We start from the raw sequence: 25538 nt of genomic DNA on the forward strand, positions 1-25538 counted from the left end.
GGCAAGCTGATACTGTGGGGTGCAATTTGAGTGACTTAATTCCCTGCCAACGTGATTCCAGCCCAGTGGTTCAGTCCTGTATCGGATCCCCAGCGCTTACTAAGATGGCGCCCGACTCCTCGAGGGGGATGGGAGCCCCAGAGGCCCGGTGAGGTGCCTACGGAGTCATCGCGATAAAGGAACACCACGACGCTAACATGGCGGCCGGACTTTGAACATAGACATCCATACAGGACTCATCGCGGCTCTTGGCCCGAAGCCTTGCTCTATGCTGTAATGATATAGCACCCAAGACGCTGCACCCCACTTGACCAGAAAACGACTGCAGGGCCCCTCCACAGCAAAGACTCTAACACGAAAGGGAGCACCCTGTTGGAACTCGCTGGCGCTCATCAGAAAAGGCGCCCACCTGTGCTCGACCAACAACGCATTGCTGAGGCTGGGAGATGATCATGCGACAGACGTGAGCAGGACATAATACCTGACGTGCATAACAGTGAAGATTACTGCCTACGCGACTTCCAGGAAGCCAGTAGAGGGGACAATCCTTCATTGAACACACTGCTACAGCAGAGTCCCACGGAGCCACGCTGCAGTTTCGGGCCCTCCATGTGTGTGGGGAATGAGAAGGTCTGGATGGGGGCTATCAAGACGATCTGACCCCTGAGCACCTTACTCTTGGTAGGCGAAAGCAAAAAGGCACCGACACAGATCTGAGTGCACGCCATGCCTGACCCTACAATGGTGACTTACCTGTGAATAGGGGCACCCGAAAGGAGATTTCCCTTAATCACTGGACACAACTTCCCCAGACCTGCCTGTATGCTGCCAGAGAAGGGGACGAGCAAGGCAACAAATAGAGTGTCTGACGTCTTCGCACCGTTGTATAAACACTTGCCATCGGAGCGGAGCAAGTGTCCAAACGCCATGGCTCTCACTAAAACTGATCTTCTGACCACACTAAGATATTAAGACGGAACTCCGGAACGAACTGGCTCAGGATCTCAAGGCCTCGATTGAACAACTGAAAACGGACCTCACTGGTCGACTCGCCTCCCTCCAACAAGACGTGGACTCAGTGGGCACAAGAGTGGTCGATCTGGAAGCACAAATCCAAGACTTAGATGGGCACGCCGCCAGTATGCGAGAAGACATACGCTCCCTCCAAGACCATCTCCACCTTAGCAATTAAAAGCAGAGGACCTTGAGAACAGGGCACGGAGGGAGAATATACATCCTCTGCCCGCAGTCCATCAAAACAAAGCTAGACAGAGTACACCGGGTTGGCAGCTTGGCGACCAGAGATAGGAAGCAACCACGCTATATTCTCGCCAAATTCCACTCCTATAAAACAAAGGAAGTTGTCCTGCTAGCCGCCAGGAAAAAAGGAACAATCTCTTTTCAGAATCACCCCTACACCGTCTTCCAGGACATGGCGCCGGCCACGCTAACCAGGAGGCAGATGCTCAGACCAATCACGTTGAAAATGCGAGATGAAAACATTAGATAGAGATGGACATATCCATTTGCTCTTTCCTTCGAGTTCAACAATAAACAGTGCCACATCACAGACTTGCAAGAAGGGTTGGACCTTTAGGGACTTTCCTCTGAAACTCTTAAATCCACCCAGAGTAAATCGCAGGACTCGTCGAGGAACAGCCCTCCGGCATACCAATGGTCTACTGGCTCCCGGAGAAACCGCAGATGAGACTTTCCTAAACCAAGCCGCGCTGATGCCTGCGCTACGGAGCATGATCAGGTGGCAAACGATGACCCCTTCGCTCTTGACCACTCCCAGAGGTAGACTATAAGTATAAGGTGGGGCAACGTGAGACGAACTCAAACTGTTGATCACCAGGGATGTCGCAATAGCCTCACTATGCCTCCGATCAACAGTAGTCTCACACCGCGATCCCTTACTAGGGGCTGACCCATCTGCTTCATGCGTTCCAGAGAAACCTCAGTTCAGTCATAACAGACTTTCAGACTCCAGCCTAAAGAACTACTGTGGCATGCAGACCTCCACAAACCGACTTGGGGCTGTGGCAACCCGCACTAGTCTTGCCGACCTTTGAAAGCAACACTCGATGACGGATGTATGACGTTACAACGCATACTTTTACCACGCCTACCATTACCACGCATTTTTTACAACGCAGGATCCATTACAACGCATACCATTACCACGCATGTATTTACAACGCATATACCTTTACAACGCATACAATTACAACGTAAGTATTGGTAAGTATATAATATTTTTAAATATTTATTTTAATTAAAATTAATATAATGTAATTTAATTTAATTAATTTAATTTAATCAATTTAATTTAATGTAATTTAAATTTAATTATATTTAATTTTTACCCTGTACCCCTTTACCCAAAAAACCCAAACTGACCCTGAACCCAAAAAATACCCCTTTTACCCAAAAACCCAAAACTGACCCTGAACCCTAAAAATACCCCTTTACCCAAAAACCCAAAACTGACCCTGAACCCTAAAAATACCCCTTCACCCAAAAACCCAAAACTGACCCTGAACCCTAAAAATACCCCTTTACCCAAAAACCCAAAACTGACCCTGAACCCTAAAAATACCCCTTTACCCAAAAACCCAAAACTGACCCTGAACCCTAAAAATACCCCTTTACCAAAAAACCCAAATAATATTTTTAATAAAATAATATACTTACCAATACTTACGTTGTAATGGTATGCGTTGTAAAAGTACCTGCGTTGTAAATACATGCGTGGTAATGGTATGCGTTGTAATGGATCCTGCGTTGTAAAAAATGCGTGGTAATGGTAGGTCGTGGTAAAAGTTGCGTTGTAAAGGTTGTATACCCTCGATGACCGATGTTATATGCAACGTTCGAAACGGGTGCAGACGGGGACCTCGGTCCTACTGTCACCCCCTCATACACACCGAGGACACCTGAATCCAAATTGGGACATTTCCCTTGTTGTGTAACCAGTTCCTGTTGGTAATGTTGGGTTTTCTTTTATTTTTTGGAGTGGGAGGGGGTGGGTTCTGGGATTGGTGGCGGCTTTTTCATTATGACCCAAGGACACAGGCCTCATGCAGGAGACTCATTATCTATTTATTCTATAAGAGACATACATGTTGCTGGCCAGGAACAGTTAGGCCCACGTGCCAACACCATAGAACCAGAAGGAAGGAGGGGATGGTAACCAAGGCCCAATGGTACTCACAGTAGGCTCCTGGAATGTGAAAGTTCTCAATTCCCCTAAAAAAAGACAGAAGATCTGGAAATACCTTACAGATCATCACCTTGATTTAGTCACTCTCCAGGAAACCAATTTGGCCCGAGCAGAGGACAAACGACTTTGCCACAAACACTGCCCACTGATTTATCGTTCCTCCGCACTGACTAAACATCGGGGAGTTGCCCTCCTCTTTCACAGCTCCACGAAATTCCAACCTAGCGACACTCCGACAGACAAAGACGGGAGACTAGTTATGGTCAAGGGCTCCCTACAGGGCATTCTATGCACATTTATTGCAGCTTATGCCCCTAACACAGGGCAGACACCCTTTGTAATAAATAAAATATTAGGTAAAATTCGAGACTTTGCAGAAGGGAAAACGATATTACTAAGCGACGTCATCTTGACGTGGCAAACGGATTTAGATAGCACTCACTCACACAGAGAGGACTCCACTTCCTTCTCGGTGGACACTAAACAACAATTCCAAGACATGGGCTTTTTAGACGCGTGGCTCAACCTCTACCCACTAACAAGAGACTACACGTTTTATTCCCATGTACACCACACCTATTGGAGGCTCGATTACATCTTCATCAGCCAAAACTTGCTGGGGCCCTAAGGGAGGCTAAGATATTTCCTCTCTCCATATCGGACCACTGTTAAATCTATATTTGTCTGTCCTGGACCCACATCACACCCACAACACCCAAATGGTACCTCCCGACCTCCCTCACTCGGGACAGGGTGTTTTGTACTGCACTACGAGAATCCATCACCGACTTTTTAAATTTAAATATACCCGAGGACACCACGGATTTTAATAACTGGGATGCCTTCAATGCAGTGTTCCGGGCGAAATGCTCACCCTCAACTCCTCCCTGAACAAGCAGAGAGCCAAGGAACGGGTAGATCTAGAATCTGAACTAGGATTAGCCGAAAACCAGCATAGAGCTAAATCCACCAGGGCATCTCTACGCGCTCTCACGGCCATACGGGGGAAACTAAAAGCCATTTACAACAACAGAGCAGAATTCACTCTCGCAAAACTTCGTCAAATGTCTTACTCCCAAGGTAACAAGATAGGTAAACATTTGGCCAGGCAATTAAAAGAGAAGTTCGAACGAGAATATATAGGGGGAATACCAATTTAAGGAGGGCGTATTGACCCACAAAGATGCCGAAAAGGCTGATACTTTTGGATCCTTCTATAAAGCTTTATACCAGGGCGAACCAAGAGACCCAGAGCTGCAAGAGGGTTACCTTCCAACATTACAACTTCCCCGAGTATTCCAAGAACAGAATGATAACCTAACAGCGCCCATTACCTCTGAATAAATAGCTACTGTCATAAAGTCCCTCAAAATACACAAACCTCCTGGGTCGGACGGGCTTACAGAAATTTTTTATTAAATGTTCGCCCCAAATATTTTGCCCCATCTCACACGCCTTTTTAACATAATGGCCACGAAAGGCATAGCCCCTCCGCACTTATCTCGGTAATCCCCAAGCTAAGGAAAAATCCACAACTGTGCTCCTCATACCGCCCCATAGCTCTGTTAAACCTAGACGTGAAAATGTACTCGCCTATCCTGGCGGCCCGATTAAACGACCTTATGCCAAATCTAATCCACCCTGATCAATCCAGATTCATTAAAAGCCGCCAGACCCATGATAATACCAGACACATAGTACACCTGATAGAGAAGGCCACCAAACGGAAAATACCAGCGGTACTCGTGGGCCTGGACGCCGAGAAGGCCTTTGACAGAGTGGATTGGCCCTTCGTTTTTAAAACACTAACCCACTTCGACTTCACGGATGTCTTTTTAACTATGCTTAGGGCTAACTATGCACAGCCACGCTCTAGAGTACAGGTGAATGGGATAGTCTCACCCCCCTTCCCCCACACCAGAGGAACCCGCCAGGGATGCCCGCTATCCCCCTTATTGTTTGCCCTCAGCATTGAGCCATTGGCCATGGCTATACGGAATGCACCAGAGATCAAGGGGATCCCCTTTAGTGGAGAAAGCCATAAAATCTCGCTATTTGCGGACAATGTGCTCCTGTCCTTCACCGAGCCAACCTGCTCTCTCCCCAAACTCCAGACAGAACTGGCGCGATTTGAGGCAGTAGCGGGTTTCAAAATTAATCTGAACAAATCATATATACTCAATCTAACCATCCCAGAGAATGAGGTAGGGGAGCTACAACAACACACCTCGCTCCGATGGACATCCCGTTCCCTCCAATATCTGGGGAAACTGCCTTTGTTTCTTTGTCTGGGGAGAAAATCAAAGAACATACTCCTAGAATTGCTAGGTTGTCCACTAAACTACTACAGTATGACTTCGACATTGTGTATCTTCCCGGTTCGAAGAATGTCAGGGCGGATTATTTTTCACGTTTCCCCATAACTGAGAATGACTCTGAATTTGAAAAGGAGGATGACCTAGAGGACTGTTTTGTTGCTGCGGCAGATCTTGAAGGAATGTGTGCCATCAATGAAGTTGAGTGGAAGGAGGAGTTGTTAAAAGATGAGGTTCTTGTTCAGGTTGCTAATTACTTGAAATCTGGTTGGCCCAAGGAGAAGAATGTTTCTGGAGATTTCCAGACCTATGTTAAGGTTGCTGACGAGCTTACTGTTGAGGATGGCATTCTCTTGCGATGTGGCAGACTCATTCCTCCTGGGAGCTTGAGGAAACGTCTTGTTGAGGGTGCACATGAAGGTCATTTGGGAAAAACTTTTACAAAGCGTAGGTTGAGGGACGTGTTCTGGTGGCCACAAATGGATGTTTGTGTCGATACTTTGATTGATAATTGTGTCATTTGCAAATCTTCCGACAAAAGTCACAAGGTAAGGACACCCCCTTTGGAGCCTATTCAGCTTCCGGAGAGAGCGTGGGAAAAGATTGGAGTTGATTTAGTTGGCCCTTTCTATCTTCTAACTTCTTCTTCTCGCTTTGCCATTGTAGCCATTGATTATTACTCCAAGTGGCCGGAGATTCGATTTGTCAAGGAACCTTCCTCTGCTAATGTCATTCTTTTTTTAAAGGATATTTTCTTGAGAGAGGGTTTCCCTTCAGTGGTCATGACGGACAATGGTGCGCAGTTTGTCAGTTCTGAATTTGAGTGTTTTCTTAAACAGGGTGGTGTTGGTCATAAGAAGAGTTCTTTGTATCATCCTCAGGCCAATGGCCTTGTGGAAAGGATGAATCGCGTGCTCAATAATTGTGTGCAGTGGGCCATCGCCAGCAAGTGTGTTGTTGAGAATGCTGTACGTTCCATGCTATGGTTTTACCGCACTACTGCGCATTCTTCCACTGGAGTTTCTCCTTTCGAACTTTTAAGGGGAAGGAAACCTTCTACAAAAATGTGTCCAGGTTGGATGTCTAAGTGGGTGAAGATGAATGTGATGGATGGCATTGATGGTTTTGTGAGGGACAATATTTCGACAGCTCAGAGGAAACAAAAGATTTATTTTGATGAGAGAAAAAGATCTGTGCCTCATAATATTTCTGCTGGAGATGTCATTCGCATCAAGAACTCTGTTCATGTCACCAAGGGAAGGAGCAAATTTTCTGAACCACTAGTGGTCGACAAGGTTTGTGGGAATGCTGTGCGTGTGAACAACAAGGATTGGTGGAACATTTGTAAAGTTGTGAGGGTTGGTAGAGATGATGTGTTACCCAGTTCTGTTAGTAAAAAGGGAAACGGTAATGTTAATGCTGATGTTGATGCAACTTTTGTGTCAGAGCCTCGCAGGAGTCTCAGAGTTTGTAGGATTCCTGCCAGGTTCAGATAATTGTACTGTAACCTTATTGTATTCTTCTCTGCTCTCAGCTGTGTCTTTTCACTTTTATCTTTTTCTTCTTTCTCATTTCCTTCTTGCTCATGTTTCTTTTCTTTTCTTTCTCTCAACTATCTATTTTTCATTCGTTTTCATTATATAGAAAAGAGGATAATGTAGTATTCTCTGTGTTGTGCCTCCCAGGCACCTGTAGTTGGAACCTTGCATGCTTCATGGTTCCAGGCTTTGTCTGAGAACGCTGTGATTTGACAGTTGGTCTCTGTCATTGCTCCCTGTCACTGTGCTTCTTCTAAGCTAAATAAATGCTTCATTTATAATTCCTCTGGAGCATTCCTTGAGTAATTTACTACACACTGCGGGTGGATGGGCTTTTTCAAGCTAATTTCCCATCCGCCCTCTGCAAACTCCGAGACGATCTTGCCAGATGGAAACCTCTTTTTATTTCATGGCTCGGCGGCGTCCACGTAGTCAAAATGCCCATTCTTCCTAAACTCCTCTACCTGTTCCAGGCCCTACCTACAGAACTCAATAGGGATTTCCTTCGACAGTCAAATCTTTAATACTAAAATGTATCTGGCAGGGAGGCTGGGCACGCTTTTCCTACTCAATCCTACGACGTTTAAAATCTGAGGGGGGGTAGGCTTACCCGACTTCGGCCTTTAATATAAAGCGGCTAATTGCGAGTGATAACGTATGTAATCTCACTGATGTATAACTCCAGACCTATGCACACACAAGCTCACAGACGCACACACATACAGACTGATGTATAACTCCAGACCTAAGCATAGACAAGCTCACAGACAAACACACTTACAGATTGATGTATAACTCCAGACCTATGCACATACAAGCTCACAGATGCACACACATGCAGACTGATGTATAACTCCAGACCTAAGCACACACAAGCTCACAGATGCACACACATGCAGACTGATGTATAACTCCAGACCTAAGCACACACAAGCTCACAGACGCGCACACATACAGACTGATGTATAACTCCAGACCTATGCACACACAAGCTCACAGACGCACACACATACAGACTGATGTATAACTCCAGACCTATGCACACACAAGCTCACAGACGCACACACATACAGACTGATGTATAACTCCAGACCTATGCACACAAAAGCTCACAGACACACACACTTACAGACTGATGTATAACTCCAAACCTATGCACACACAAGCTCACAGACGCACACACATGTAGACTGATGTATAACTCCGGACCTATGCACACACAAGGTCACAGACGCACACACATGCAGATTGATGTATAACTCCAGACCTATGCACATACAAGCTCACAGACGCAAACACTTACAGACTGATATATAACTCCAGACCTATGCACATACAAGGTCACAGACGCACACACTTACAGACTGATGTATAACTCCAGACCTATGCACACAGAAGCTCACAGACGCACACACATGTAGACTGATGTATACCTCCGGACCTATGCACACACAAGGTCACAGACGCACACACATGTAGACTGATGTATACCTCCGGACCTATGCACACACAAGCTCACAGACGCACACACATGCAGACTGATGTATACCTCCGGACCTATGCACACACAAGCTCACAGATGCGCACACATACAGACTGATGTATAACTCCAGACCTATGCACATACAAGCTCACAGACACACACACTTACAGATTGATGTATAACTCCAGACCTATGCACACACAAGCTCACAGACGCACACACATGCAGACTGATGTATAACTCCAGACCTAACCACACACAAGCTCACAGACGCGCACACATACAGACTGATGTATACCTCCGGACCTATGCACAAACAAGCTCACAGACGCACACACATGCAGATTGATGTATAACTCCAGACCTATGCACATACAAGCTCACAGACGCAAACACTTACAGACTGATTTATAACTCCAGACCTATGCACATACAAGCTCACAGACGCACACACTTACAGACTGATGTATAACTCCAGACCTATGCACACACAAGCTCACAGACGCACACACATGTAGACTGATGTATACCTCCGGACCTATGCACACACAAGGTCACAGACGCACACACATGCAGACTGATGTATAACTCCAGACCTAAGCACACACAAGCTCACAGACGCAAACACTTAGACTGATGTATAACTCCAGACCTACGCACACACAAGCTCACAGCCGCACACACATACAGACTGCTGTATATATCCAGACCTACGCACACACAAGCTCACAGACACACACAAATACAGACTGATGTATAACTCCAGACCTATGCACACACAAGCTCACAGACGCAAACACTTACAGACTGATGTATAACTCCAGACCTACGCACACACAAGCTCACAGACGCACACTTACAGACTGATGTATAACTCCAGACCTATGCACACACAAGCTCACAGACGCACACACATGTAGACTGATGTATAACTCCGGACCTATGCACACACAAGGTCACAGACGCACACACATGCAGATTGATGTATAACTCCAGACCTATGCACATACAAGCTCATAAACGCACACACATGCAGACTGATGTATAACTCCGGACCTATGCACACACAAGGTCACAGACGCACACACATGCAGATTGATGTATAACTCCAGACCTATGCACACACAAGCTCACAGACGCACAGACATGCAGACCGATGTATAACTCCAGACCTAAGCACACACAAGCTCACAGACGCGCACACATACAGACTGATGTATACCTCCGGACCTATGCACACACAAGCTCACAGACGCACACACATGCAGACTGATGTATAACTCCAGACCTAAGCACACACAAGCTCACAGACGCGCACACATACAGACTGATGTATAACTCCGGACCTATGCACACACAAGCTCACAGACACACACAAATACAGACTGATGTATAACTCCAGACCTACGCACACACAAGCTCACAGACGCACACACATACAGACTGCTGTATATATCCAGACCTACGCACACACAAGCTCACAGACGCACACACTTACAGACTGATGTATAACTCCAGACCTATGCACACACAAGCTCACAGACGCACACACATGTAGACTGATGTATACCTCCGGACCTATGCACACACAAGGTCACAGACGCACACACATGCAGACTGATGTATAACTCCAGACCTAAGCACACACAAGCTCACAGACGCAAACACTTAGACTGATGTATAACTCTAGACCTATGCACACACAAGCTCACAGACGCACACACATACAGATGCCATGTTTTTGCCCACTCACAAATACCACCAGATTATGCGAAAAGCAAACCCCTAGACAGGCATTCACATATGCAAGTACAAACCCACAGCCAATAAATCCAGACTGAAGCATATAAAACACTCAAACACACATGTACAGATATGAGCTCATGCATCTGGATACTCTATGGCTCAAAATATATACATGCATACGAAGACACACAGAAACACTCGTTTATGCCCACAAAAACACTCAAACACAGAGATGAGTAGATATGCATGCTCTCCCATGAATAACTCCAGGGCCATCCATTCATGAATACATAATTAAACACGTACACCTAAGCATGAATATGCACGCACACATACGTGCGCGCGCACAAACACAAACACTGGTATATACTCACAGCCAGCTAATGCGATATCTGTGCACATACACTAAACACACGCCAGTTTGTAAGTACTACCTTAAGGTCAGAAGAGTAATTTTTGTTTTTATTTAGTTTAGGACAATCACTTGGCTGATTTCAGTCCCAATATCCAAGCACCGTGACTCCGGTCAGTATATTTATTCGGTGGGGATCATGACCCAGTCTGTAGGGTGACTCATCAGCCTCTGTGTGTCACCACAAACAAATGTGCACAGACATATACAGGCACACAGAGACACAGCACTCACAGCAGCCTCTCACCCTCATTGTTTTATATGTTTCCTCTTCCTTGACTTTAGACTCCAGAATATATTCTTGATCTTTCTTCAGATGACGCAGCCACTCTTGAAGTTTCACCTGCAGAGATGAGATTCCAAGAAATAAGTGTATATTTGTAAAGGGTGGTCTTACTTACAAAAAAAGAGTCACTACAGTATCTGCCACACGTGCCCGGACTGTATATACCAGTCATACATTAATATTGTAAGTACCAGCCACACATATGCAGATTGTAAGAACTAGTCGCACATATCAGGATTGTGAGCACCAGCGCCAAGTATCACAGACAAGGACACAGACAACGGTGTCACTTCTTTGGTCCTGTTCTTGCCTAGAAAGACACTGTGCTCACTTTAAGCCGAACTGCATGGAAAGATTTAGACTTGCACTACTTTACAAAACAAATGCTGTCCTTGTGACATTATGACATATTTTACAACAAGAAGTGTCCCCCGGGCTCCTCGCTAGTCCTTGTATAAAGGTTTCACCAAGATCCACAATAAATATCGGGTGTTTTACCAATGCTTGTTTTTATTTATTTCATTCATCTTGTTATATTCACAAGAAAATCATTACTTCAAAAAAGTCTTTCAATGTTCGCAAATGCACTCTTATAAATCCCAATGCATTTCGGCATTACTGCCTTCTTCCAGGGGATAAATGTTCTGTCAATGAAGAAAAGAAAACGAGATGTGTTTGAGGAAATGTCCTTCGTATTGAGTACCATGCAGTGCTGATTACGAAAAGAGAATGTGCCCGTGAAAAAGTGAGGTGAAGCGAAGTGCAAAATTAGAAACAAGAACCAAGGTGCCGGAATCAGAACCGAGGTGCCGGGTACGTGACTGGCTGGGTTTAAGAAAACAGTGATGAAATGTGAGCCCAAAAGGTAGCGTTAACGCGAGTGCACGCAAGTCCAACATGCGGAAGAAAAGTAAAGCTGGGTAACATGCCAATGTTATCAAAAAGTGGAGTAGGGCTTGTGCCTAAGCCAGGCAGAAACCACCACTCTAGTCAGCGCAAGGGAGTTACACGCTTTAAGATAACCCCTACTCACCACCTTGGTAGCTTGGCACGAGCCGTCAGGCTTATCCCAGAGGCAATGTGTAAAGCGTTTGCGCAACACACACACACAGCAGCAACGCACTAGGCACACCACAAAAGAAACTCCACACAAGTTTATATAAAAATAGCCTTTGTATTATCCAAAACACATTAGAATCATAATCACACATATACACTGTGCCACCTGGCACCAGGTAATAATTTACAGGGGATTATATACATGACAGGGCCAATCGGGCCACTGTCAGAACCATCACAAAGCACAGTAAAAATAACACAACCAGTAACTACTGGTAAAAATACTGTACTCCGCATTATCACTAGCAACATAAACTCTGTATGTCTGCATCACATCAGACATAAAACACAAATTATGTATACATCACAATTAGGAGTGCACCGTAGTAACACTCCCCAGGTGCATACATCACCCTCAGCATAAACTTGTTACGCATTCCTTTAGGGCCATGTGCCCTACTGGTATACACAGGTACCCAAAATGACCCCTGGCCAACTGGCCTTCTGTGGGGCCCAAATGCTCTTTGTCCCAAATGTCAGGGCTCTACATGGGACCTTCCACCGGGCCTTTGGCTGCCACTGCAGCGAAGACAATTTGCACAATTCCCCCGGGGGGGGGGTAGGGGGGGGAAGAGTGTGTGTGTGTGTGGGGGGGGGTTGTCTCACCCCCTCCTCCTCATTAAGCAAATACGATGTCCCTTAGTTGCAGCTGCCCACACTCTTGCGGTGCAGCTGTGAAAAGTAGGCCTGGCACAACTGTGCCCCTTAAGCCCCACTGGGACTCTTAAATCTCGCCGGGTTCCATCCGCGGGGCTCCTCACTGAGCCCGACGCTGTTTAACATCTATGTCGCTCCTTTGGCTCAGATCGCGAAAGCGTCTGCTTTTGAAGGCATTTCTTATACCGACCACACCCAGCTGATCATCTCCCTGGGACAGGACACTGACGGAGCCATATGACCATTTCGGGATCGTATGAGGAATGTTGCAGCGGGGATGTCTAAGAACCGTCTTCAGTTGAACGAGAGGAGACGCAGGTCCTGCTGTTTGGCAAAGCCCAGCATCTCTGGTCTCCTGACTGGTGGCCTCCTGAGCTGGGGTCAGTCCCCTGCCCACGGCAATCTGCAAGAAACCTCATTAAAATAGACCAGGAAGTGTCTCTGAAAAGGCACATAGCCACTGCAAGATGAACATGCTTGGCTTCCATGCAGCTTCTGAGGAAAGTTTCTCCCCGACTTCCACCTCCGGCGAGGAAACATTTGGTCTGGGCTTTGGTGAAAAGCTGTCTGGATACCAGCAAGGCTTTGCTTATGGCAGCAATGATACCCTTCTGTCCAACCTACAGGTGGTGCACAATGCGGCTGCCTGGAATCAGCTTCCATTCTATCGCTGCTGCAGCTCGGATTTTGCTAAATTAAAAAAACTGTTGCAAACCTGATTGTTTCACTGATTAGGTGCAAGTTATGTGCAGGTCGAGCGCCAAGATGCACCTCCAGATGTGATTCATTGAGCTTTAATAAATGGATATAACATAACATACACCCTCGTGACTGATGAACCATCTCTTGACCTTATCCCATGCAGGTGCCGACCCCATGCAGGGTCTGTGGAGAGAACAGACAACCAAAGAAATCACAGTCTGTGACAGGCACAGGAAGAGTGCAGGCTGCAAACCCCCAGGCAGGGTCTGCGACAGAGAACAGACACAGGAAGAGTGCAGGCACCAACCCCAGGCAGGATCTGTGACAGAGAACAGACACAGGAGGAGTGCAGGCACCAACCCCAGGCAGGGCCTGTGACAGAGAACAGACAGACACAGGAAGAGTGCAGGCACCAACCCCAGGCAGGATCTGTGACAGAGAACAGACACTGGAGGAGTGCAGGCACCTACCCCAGGCGGATGTATGACATTACAACGCATGCTTTTACAACGCGGTTTTTATAACGCATGCCATTAAAACGCATAGTGCTTTTAGGCGCTGGATAGTGAATTGTTTTAATTTACTATTCCAACTCCAGACCCCGTGGATAGTAGGGAAGGTGTTGGATAGTACATTAAACACATTCCCTATCCTAGAGCGCCCCCCCAGCGCAATGCGTTGTAATGGTTTGCGTTGTAAAAGTTGCGTTGAAAAGGCACTGCGTGGTAAAAGTTGCGCTGTAAAGGTTGTTTACCACCCCAGGCAGGGTCTGCGACAGAGAACAGACAGACACAGGAAGAGAGCAGGTGTCAACCACAGGAAGGGTCTGTGGCAGAGAACAGACAGACACGGGAAGAGTGCAGGCACCAACCCCAGGCAGGGTCTGCGACAGAGAACAGACACAGGAAGAGTGCAGGCACCCCCCCAAGCAGGGTCTGCGACAGAGAACTGACAGACACAGGAAGAGAGCAGGTGCCAACCCCAGGCAGGGTCTGCGACAGAGAACAGACACAGGAAGAGTGCAGGCACCCCCCCAGGCAGGGTCTGCGACAGAGAACAGACAGACACAGGAAGAGTGCAGGCACCCCCCCAGGCAGGGTCTGCGACAGAGAACAGACACAGGAAGAGTGCAGGCACCCCCCCCAAGCAGGGTCTGTGACAGAGAACTGACAGACACAGGAAGAGAGCAGGTGCCAACCCCAGGCAGGGTCTGCGACAGAGAACAGACACAGAAAGAGTGCAGGCACCCCCCCAGGCAGGGTCTGCGACAGAGAACAGACAGACACAGGAAGAGTGCAGGCACCCCCCCAGGCAGGGTCTGCGACAGAGAACAGACACAGGAAGAGTGCAGGCACCCCCCCCAAGCAGGGTCTGTGACAGAGAACTGACAGACACAGGAAGAGAGCAGGTGCCAACCCCAGGCAGGGTCTGTGACAGAGAACAGACAGACACAGGAAGAGTGCAGGTACAAACCCTAGGCAGGGTCTGTGACAGAGAAGAGACAGACACAGGAAGAGTGCAGGCACCCCCCCAAGCAGGGTCTGCGACAGAGAACTGACAGACACAGGAAGAGAGCAGGTGCCAACCCCAGGCAGGGTCTGCGACAGAGAACAGACAGACACAGGAAGAGTGCAGGTACAAACCCTAGGCAGGGTCTGTGACAGAGAACTGACAGACACAGGAAGAGAGCAGGTGCCAACCCCAGGCAGGGTCTGCGACAGAACAGACACAGGAAGAGTGCAGGCTGCAAACCCCCAGGCAGGGTCTGTGACAGAGAACAGAAAGGAGAGGAGTGCACGCACCAACCCCAGGCAGGGTCTGCGACAGAACAGACACAGGAAGAGTGCAGGTACCAGCCAGATATTGGGTCTGCAACAGAAAACAAACAACAAATACGAGAGAGCAAGAACCGAACGCTTACACGGTCTGTGACACAGAACAGCAGATCCCAGCATCATAAAGGGTCTGTGACTGAGAATAGACATATTGAGGGAGAGGGAAACAGACTCCTACAGGATCTCAGATGTGGGAACAGGCACATCAGGAGAGCAACCGGACTCAAAGGGTCTGTGACTGAGAAACCAGACAGCCAAAGTGAGAGAGCAGACACCAGCGCGATGCACACAGAGAACACACGTTTACTACCACACCGACCCTTTGAGTACCACGTGAGATCCAAAAACACCCACACACACCCCTTCTGATCCTCTGCAGCCGCCTCTGTGGCTCCAGGTATACACCTGTGGTCTCAGCGCTCCGACAGCCACACTGTGTGCTCTTTTCCAGTTTCTTATATAGGTTTCACAGAGTGCCTTTGCTTTCGAGCCCTAAGCATCCACAAACATACCTTGTGACTTTGGGCAGTCTTCTCTAGGGGATCCAGAGTCCACTTTGATCCCTGAATACCCACAGACATATATTGTGCTCCTCTGCATCCTCTTCTATGAGGCTCATAGTGTTCCACCTATGATCCCTTAAAGCAGACATACAGAACGTGTATTCCCCTGTGAGACTCAGGGTGGCTTTACTTGTGAATCCTGGCCTCCCACATATATACCATGTGCTCTTGGGCACACTTCTCTAGTGGATCCACAGGGTGGAATGTGATCTCTTAACACCCGAAAACATACTTTGTATCCTCTGGTAGACTCAAGAAGTGACCTCACATGTACTACCTGAACTCCAACACACCTGCCCTGTGCTCCTCTGCAGGTTCTTCCTCTGGGTCACTTACAGAGTGTCTTCACGTGTGGTACCTGAACTCCCACACACCTGCCTTGTGCTCCTCTGCAGGTTCTTCCTCTGTAGAACTTACAGAGTGACTTCAATTGTGGTACCTGAACTCCAACACACCTGCCCTGTGCTGCTCTGCAGGTTCTTCCTCTGGGTCACTTACAGAGTGACTTCAATTGTGGTACCTGAACACCCACACACCTGCCCTGTGCTCCTCTGCAGGTTCTTCCTCTGTAGAACTTACAGAGTGTCTTCAATTGTGGTACCTGAACTCCAACACACCTGCCCTGTGCTGCTCTGCAGGTTCTTCCTCTGGGTCACTTAGAGAGTGTCTTCACGTGTGGTACCTGAACTCCCACACACCTGCCCTGTGCTGCTCTGCAGGTTCTTCCTCTGTAGAACTTACAGTCTTCACCTGTAAATCCTGAACACCCACATACACTCCTTGCACAGACTATCTGTGGGGCCCACTGGCGCATTATGACCTATAATCAATCACAGACACACCCAGAGCTCTCAGTAGCCTCCTCGATGGACTCTCCGGCGCCTTTGATTCCCTGAACATCCACAGACACACCCTGTTCTCTTCGGCAGTCTCCTCAATGGCGCACACAGGTAGGGTGACCAGATGACTCCATGACAGGCACTCAAACCTGCCATTTCTGAGCTTTCGATTTAACCGATCAGTGCATTCTGGGAGTTGTGGTCTTGGTTCATTTTACTGAATCCTATTGCTTCAACACACCAAATAGAAATTATATATAAAAGTAAAGTCCAGGAATGGAAAAACGGCGTTTCAGTGACACAGAGCCATCTGGTCACCCGATACAAAGGGTGACTTTTGACCTCTGAACTCTCACACACATAGGCGGCGCGGTGCGTCCATTGGGGCGTAGGGGCGAAGCCCCACTAAGCCCCATGGACCCACCACGTCCTCACTAGAAGCCAAACACAATTATTTTTAAAAATCGCGCTATCTGCCGGCCGGCAAACCGGGAGACACCCGACCTTCCCGGAGTGCGCAAGGGGGGGGTGGGGGTGGGGGAGGATCGGGCTGCTGCAGCTGCGCAAGTGTACTTTTGGGCACAAACATGCCCGCGCATGCGCAGATCGTTTTCTTATGAATTCCCCCTTAGAGAGAGGACCAGGGGGCGGGCCCAGGCCCCGGGGTTACACAGGGCGACTGGGCGAGGAGTCATGGTGCCCCCCCAGCCAATCCTGGCGCAGGATTGGCTGGTCACTACATAGCCCGGTTACATAACCCCTGACGGATAGCACGGCCGACTTTGGTGCTGGGAAACCAGGTTTGAGCCTCTTATCGAACCATAAAAATGTAAACATGACTTACTTTGGTGTTAAATAAATAGACATTTTAAAAAACAAATAAAAATGATGTCCCGACTAAGGTGTGAAATTGGTGTCGAATAAATACATGTTTTTAAAAACAATATTAATCATGTATCATTGGTGCTGGAGTACAAGGTTCGAGACTGGTATTGAACACTGACAAGCTGTGTGCAAGTTATATGGTCATAAAAATACATGAATGATGGATGCAGGATGGGTGGATGCATGAATGGATGCAGGATGAATGATGGGTGGATGAATGGATGGGTGGATGCATGAATGAATGATGGATGCAGGATGGATGCATGAATGGATGCAGGAATGGATGCAGGAATGGATGCTGGATGGGTGGATGGGTGGATGGATGGATGGATGGGTGGGTGGGTGGATGGATGGGTGCATGAATGAATGATGGGTGGATGGGTGGATGGGTGCATGAATGAATGATGGATGCAGGATGGGTGGATGGATGGGTGGACACATGAATGGATGCAGGAATGGATACAGGATGGATGATGGATGGGTGGATGGATGGGTGGATGGATGCATGAATGAATGATGGATGGATGGGTGGATGCATGAATGAATGATGGATGGATGCAGGATGGATGGGTGGATGGGTGGATGGGTGGGTGGATGGATGCATGAATGAATGATGGAAGCAGGATGGATGGGTGAATGCATGAATGAATGATGGATGCTGGATGGATGGGTGGATGCATGAATGAATGATGGATGCAGGATGGATGCAGAATTGGTGGATGGATGGATGGGTGGGTGGATGGATGGATGGGTGGATGCATGAATGATGTATGGATGGATGCAAGGTGGTTCGGGCTCGCTGCGGTGCAATATGCAAATTAGTTTACGCCTCACCACTTTCAAATGTCACCAGCCGCCCCTGCACATAGCTCGTGCTCTCCGGCCGCCCCCTGTGTGAAGAAACCAAGTGACTTTGTTTTCCCTGAATATTCACAGACATACCTTGTGCTCTTCACTCGTCGTTCCTAAACACCCACACGCACCTTGTGCTTGTTTGAGGGGTTTTCATTGGGGCTCAGTGTGACCTCGTGACCCCTAAATGCCACAGACGTGCCTTGTCCTCTTTTCCAGACCCTTCTTCGAGGCTTGAACAACCTCCTAGCCCTAAAATCCAACTTAGATATCTTGTATTCCTTTGTATGACTCATTACATGTTTTCATTAGTGAGCGCTGCGCACCCGCTCACATGACTTGTGCTCTTGGACAACTATCTTTATTGGACTTACAGGGTGCCTTTGATCAATGAAGACCCAGAGACATTGTAACTTCTGAAAGCCTGCAGGAGTGTATACACACACACACACACACAACCCCCCTCCCACACACACACACACACACACACCTTGTGCTCCTCTGCAGAGACTCTATGAGGCACACAGAGTGACTTGTCACCTCTGAACACTGGCACAGAGCTCCCACTCTCAGTGCCTCCTTGATGGGGCTCGCAGAGTGACTTTGTGATCCCTGAATGTCCACAGACAAACCATGTGATCTTCAATTGTAGTTCCAGAGCACACACACGCCTTGTAGTCGTATGCAGGTTCCTCAATGGGGAATGACTTTCTGATCCCTGAATGACCATAGACGTACCTTGTGCTCCTCTGCAGCCTTCTCTAGAGGACTTGCTGAGTGTGTTTTGTGCTCCTCGGACTCCCAGCACACCACACATATCAGCCTCTGATCCTCTGCACAGAACAGCCTCAGTTTCTCTTCGTGTTTCTCGCACAGATTCTCCCCCGGGGGCTTCACGGGGGGCAGATGAAACTGTTTTGCAATGTCCACCACGTTCCCCAGCTGCTTGTTTGGTCGGAGTTTTTTTCTACGAGATATCTCCCTGCACTCAGGACAGGGGAAGTTTCCATCTCTTCCCTCCCAGCTCTGAGTGATGCAGGAGCGGCAGAAGTTGTGTCCACACTCGATCATCACCGGATCCTTAAAATATTCCAAACAGATGGAACACGTGGCCTCTTCCTGGAGGATCCCGAGCTGAGCTGCCGCTGCCATGATGCAGAAACGCAGGAAGTGAAGGTAAGTTTCGTTTCTCTCTTTATGCAGTGGGTGTGTCTGTGCGTCTGCCCCTCTCTGTGTGCAGTGGTTGTGTCTGTGCGTCTGCCCCTCCCTGTGTGCAGTGGGTGTGTCTGTGCGTCTGCCCCTCCCTGTGTGCAGTGGGTGTGTCTGTGCGTCTGTCCCTCTCTGTGTGCAGTGGGTGTGTCTGTGCGTCTGTACCTCTCTGTGTGCAGTGGGTGTGTCTGTGCGTCTGTCCCTCCCTGTGTGCAGTGGGTGTGTCTGTGCGTCTGTCCCTCCATGTGTGCAGTGGGTGTGTCTGTGTGTCTGTCCCTCCCTGTGTGCAGTGGGTGTGTCTGTGCGTCTGTCCCTCCCTGTGTGCAGTGGGTGTGTCTGTGCGTCTGTCCCTCTCTGTGTGCAGTGGGTGTGTCTGTGCGTCTGACCCTCTCCGTGTGCAGTGGGTGTGTCTGTGCGTCTGTCCCTCTCTGGCTGCGCTGGGACTTCCGGGTTCATGTTACAGTCACAGAGCAGGAGGGATCTACCACTTGTTTTTGTTCCTACTTTCTGCAAGTCTCAGGAGCTGGCACTTAATAAAAACGATATTCCGTAAAATCCTTTGTATTTTTTAAATATGTTGATTAGAATCATTGTTTAAGAATTGTACATATTTAAAAGTACTTTTTAGGCAATTTCTTCGTGCATTTTCAATTTTATGTTTAGGGTTCAAAGCCTGCAAATACCTGCTTTTGATTCATGTTTTTTATTCTGTTGCAGCCATGCTTACAAATACTAGTCAGGCCAGTGAATAACCGTCCAGATGGCAACTCCATCTGCACTTTGTACATGTTCACTTGTTGATGCCTTTAGAGCAGACGTTTTATGTTTAAGAGGATATTGTAACCACTGCCTGTGATTGCCTGTTCTGTGTGAGGGAAGCTTCCACTGATGTTGTCTGTGCTGCACCTAATCTGTGTGAGGGAAGCTTCAACTGCTGGTGTCTGTGCTGCACCTCATCTGTGTGAGGGAAGCTTGCACTGCTGGTGTCTGAGCTGCACCTCATCTGTGTGAGGGAAGCTTGCACTGCTGGTGTCTGTGCTGCACCTCATCTGTGTGAGGGAAGCTTGCACTGCTGCTGTCTGTGCAGCACCTCTTCTGTGTGAGAGAAGCTTTAACTGCTGTTGTCTGTGCTGCACCTATTCTGTGTGAAGGAAGCTTCCACTGCTGTTGTCTGTGCTGCACCTCATCTGTGTGAGGGAAGCTTGCACTGCTGGTATCCGTGCTTCACCACTTTTTTTTATTTTTATTTATTTATTAGGTTTTTTAAGGCAGCAAACAGGACAGGAACAAAAGAGCAAGGACAACAATATTATACAAGTTACATTGCCAAAATCATACATTTGACGCCATGTCCCCTTACTGACCTATCCACTTTATTATAGGGGACCATAAATTACTTCCGAAAGTTTTTTCCTTATACCCTTCAACTTATACAGAGCAATTTCTAGATGAAACATATACAAGAGCTTTGTTTGCCACATTATGAAATTCGGTGGTTCCGCATCAAGCCAGTGCGATGTAATACATGCACGAAGTGCAGACATGCAAATAAAAATAAAGTATTCCTCTGAATCAAAAACTTGTTGAGTCGTGCTCTCTTCACAACCGAAGATAACCAATGGTGTTGTAATCTTAATCACAATACCCAAATTACCTGAAATAAAACACTCAATATCGGCTATCAGTTGGCCCAATTTGGGGCATAAAACAAACATATGTGCAGCATCTGCTGCATAAAGATTACACTGATTACACGTTGTCCCCCTCCCAGAGTTCCATTTGGCTATCTTGCCCGGTGTATAGTATAGCCCGAAAATTGACATATAATGCTGGCTTATCAATGAACCATTAAGTAATACCTTACTAGCAATCGCCAAGCTTCTTTCTAAATTGACATACTCAACACCCAGTTTAGTTTGCCACTTAATCACTCTTAATTCTAAGTCATCCTCAACTTTCTCCATAAGTAATTGATATAAGTGCCCAATTTTCTGCCCTCCCTTAATTGCTTCAAACAGCATAATTTTTCCCAATGCCAATGTAGAATTAGATATTTTCTGAGCACAGAAACTTCGTACTTGTAGGTATTTAAAAAAGTCGGCTCTCGGTACCTAATGTTCTATCCTTAAATGCTCAAAAAAGATACAAACTCGCTTCCCTGAAACAAGTCCCCCAATTTATTAATCCCCAGATTATGCCACCTAGATATAACTCCATCATGAAAAATTTCAGGTAAAAAAAAACAATTCCTTAATGGAGTATATATATTTATGTTAGAGCCTAACCAATATCTTTTTTTTAATAGTCCTCCATATGACGAACGCTGCTTCAACAGTTTTAAACTGTTTTTTTTAAAGTAACCGGGTTCGATGATTCGGTTAAAACATTGTTTAGCCACCGAACCCAGGAGCATCTCGTAGATGGATGGCATCATATATTCCTCTGTAGAATCTTCCGATAAGATTAAAAAGCCCATATGTTGCAATATCGCACACCAATAATAAATGTGAAAATTCGGTATACCCCAGCCCCCTTTTTCCCTTGACATCACGCATCTTTTAAATGCTCTCCGGGCCCGGTGGTACCCCCAGAGAAATCTTGAACACATCCTATCGATTCGGCCAAAATAACCAGAAGATATCAGTAAAGGTATTGATCGAAATATGTACAAAAACGTAGGGAAAATGAGCATTTTTATCACATTGCTGCGACCTAGAAGTGAGAGCTTCAGATTGTTTAATCTTTCCAGGGTTTTATTCGATGTGCTAATGATAGGATCTAAATTAATAGGGATACTTTTTTCCATATTGGCAGTGATCTTTATGCCTAAATATGTGGCCTCCTCATCAAGTTGTAGATTTACTGGACGACCGGCCGCTGAATGGATAAGCTGTGTCTTATCGATATTTAATTTATATCCAGAAAGCCGGCCGAATTCCTCCGCAGACTTCACTATAATAGGTAGGGCACAACTCAACTCTGATGTCACTATAGCGATGTCATCTGCGTAAGCGCAAACTTTAAAGTCAAAATTATTTATCCGCACTGGTTTAATCGCCAGGTTGCTCTCCAAATGGGCAATAAACGGGTCGATATATAGAGCGAACAGCAAGGGCGAGCAGGGACAACCCTGCCTCGTCCCCCTTGCTATTCGCACCATCCCTGAGCTCCTTCCTGTTATACGAATAGTGGCAGATGGTTGAATATACAGTGATTTCATTCCATTGACAAATTCCTCTGGAATCCCCTTTTTTGCCAACACAGACCACAGAAAGGTCCATGTGACCCTGTCGAACGCTTTTTCAGTGTCCAACAGGGCCACGCCTACAGGGGAACCAGTCCCCTGTGACCAATCCAGCAGAGATATTATTCGCCTTATGTGGTCTGTGGTGCCTCTTCCTTGTATAAACCCATGTTGTCTTATAGTTACAAAGCCTGGCATCAGATCATTTAACCTATTGGCAATCAATTTTGAGTAAATTTTACTGTCTGAATTTAACAGAGAAATAGGTCTGTACGACCCCATTTCATCTTCCTTTTTGCCTTTCTTTTTGAATATCACAATGGTAGCTTCTGCCCATGACCGTGGAGCCTTTCCTAGAAATGCTTGCTGACATATAAACTCTAATTCTAATTTTAACTCATACCCAAATTTTCTATAAAACTCCAAGGGGATATTATCTGGCCCCATGGCCTTACCCTGGGCCAAACCCAGAATTGCTGACTCTATTTCCCCCCAGTCTGGAAGTGCCGTCAATATCGCTCGTTGAGTTTCAGAAAGAGTTACAGAAATCAAATCACTTAAATATTCTCTAACATCTGCCTGACCTGTCTCATCGCTATATAACTGCTGATAAAATTCTTGGAAAGCAGTTAACACCCCTTGCTTCGTCACCTGCATAACCCCCTGTAAGTCCTTAATTTTCGATATATCCCCATATACAGCTTTCTCCCTTGCTCTCTTCGCTAGTATCCTACCTGTCTTTTCCCCATATTCATATGCTGCTTCTTTGTGTTGTATATAGTTGGCTGCTAATTGATCAGCAATATTGGTATATACGTTAGCTCATTTGATAGTGAGATCTTTTTGGGCTAGACTACATTCTTCCTTCTCATATCCTAGCCTAATAACCTCTGCCAGCTTTTTCTCCGCCTTCAAAACCTGCTTAAAATCTTGTTGTTGTTTGAGAAACAGCTGTTTGCGCCTAGATGCAGAGAAACTTAGAGTCTCTCCCCGAACAACGGATTTAAATGCATCCCAGACTACCTCTGGTGCTGCCGTGTGCCTATTGATATAAAAAAATTCCTTAACTATTTGTTTCATAAATTGACAATACTCCTCATCTAAAAGTAGTTTCCGCTCAAAAGACCACTGAGGGGATTCTATTTTCCCTTCAATATCTAATGCCAGATCTAATACAATCGGGTTATGATCGGAAATCAGTTTCGGATGAATTTCATTATCACTCTTAGCTAAAAAAACAGAGGTGGTGAAAAAATAATCCAATCTTACAAATTTAGAGTGAGGGGAAGAAAAAAATGTGAAGCCCGGGTCATTGGGATATTTTGCATGCCACACGTCATAGAGACCATGGTCCAAAAATAGTCTCTGAATTGCCGCAAGCACTAATTTCTTTCTGCCTGTATACACTTGGATGGATCCAACATTCACATCTGCACCAATATTAATGTTAAAGTCACCACACAGCAACACAGGGGTAATCCATTGAGCTAGTTCTAGGTTAAGAAAATGAAACACCTCGGCATCGTCCAGGTTTGGCCCATACACATTACACAAAGTAAATCTGTGATGCCCCAACTTAAGTTCTGCTATAACCCATCGACCCCACCTATCCGAGGAGGTCTTGACGCACTCTCCCAAACCTCTTTTTTTAAGTATCGCCACCCCTCTTTTGATTCCCGTTTGTTTGGTAAAAACAACCAACTCCATTCCCAAATTCTTTAGGTATTCTCTATTTGCCCAAGCCACATGGGTTTCCTGTAAGCAGAGTATGTCGATACGTAATAGCTGAACAATTTTTGCCAACATTTGTCTTTTCCTCAAGTCGTTTAAACCACATATGTTTAGCGTACAAATCTTAATCTTCCTATCCATTAGACTTATTAACAATCATACCCATAAAAAAACACCTACATTTGGCTCTTGAAAGCATTTCCTTCTCTCTTTGCATATTATTATAACATTTACTTCGCTGTATCCTTACTTTCTCCCTTTTAGTGCCCAACAATATTTTCTTACTGCCTGCTGCTGCCATTTTCACCCCCCACCACCAAGACCCCCTTCCCCCCTCTTGCAGGGATGTAAGAACAACCATATTTATTGGTAGTAAAGAGCCCCGCCCATGTGGGTGTTGCTGAGGGCATGCTAGTACTAGTAGTCCGTAATACTGCCTTCTCAGACTCGAAAAGTTCTTTCACCAAGTGCATTCCCCTTCTCAGTCTCAGTCTAATATTTTTTCACAAAGGTTGCCCTATTTGAAGACACCACACGCAGCAGGGCAAACGCACAAATCACCGCAGGCAGCCACGCTGACAACAGGAACGGAGGCAAGAAGCAGGGATGTAAGAACAACCATATTTATTTATTTACTACCAATAAATATGGTTGTTCTTACATCCCTGCTTCTTGCCTCCGTTCCTGCCATTGATCAAGAGCTCAAGGGAGCTCGAAACGCGTATGGCCTCTGACATGCCTGGAGCCTGTTGTCAGCGTGGCTGCCTGCGGTGATTTGTGCGTTTGCCCTGCTGCGTGTGGTGTCTTCAAATAGGGCAACCTTTGTGAAAAAAATAAATATATATATATATATCTTCACTGAAAAAAACATAGGTTTCAGCCACGTTATAGTTAGG

General features: G+C 46.6%; 1 protein-coding gene across 1 annotated transcript in view; it reads right to left on the reverse strand.

Annotated features, from left to right (window-relative positions):
• Nucleotides 1-19780, reverse strand: part of LOC144754095 (E3 ubiquitin-protein ligase TRIM39-like) — a 210877-nt gene extending 191097 nt beyond the window's left edge. The window contains exons 1-2 of the mRNA XM_078641662.1: nucleotides 19197-19780; nucleotides 10968-11063 (exon numbers count right to left, since the gene is read on the reverse strand). Of these exons, the coding sequence (XP_078497788.1) occupies nucleotides 10968-11063; nucleotides 19197-19610 (510 nt within the window). The 5' untranslated portion in view covers nucleotides 19611-19780. The remainder of the gene's footprint in view (nucleotides 1-10967; nucleotides 11064-19196) is intronic.
• Between the last annotated feature and the right edge of the window lie 5758 nt (nucleotides 19781-25538).

Source organism: Lissotriton helveticus, chromosome 5_1 (assembly GCF_964261635.1).
Source record: "Lissotriton helveticus chromosome 5_1, aLisHel1.1, whole genome shotgun sequence".
Taxonomy (NCBI): domain Eukaryota; kingdom Metazoa; phylum Chordata; class Amphibia; order Caudata; family Salamandridae; genus Lissotriton; species Lissotriton helveticus.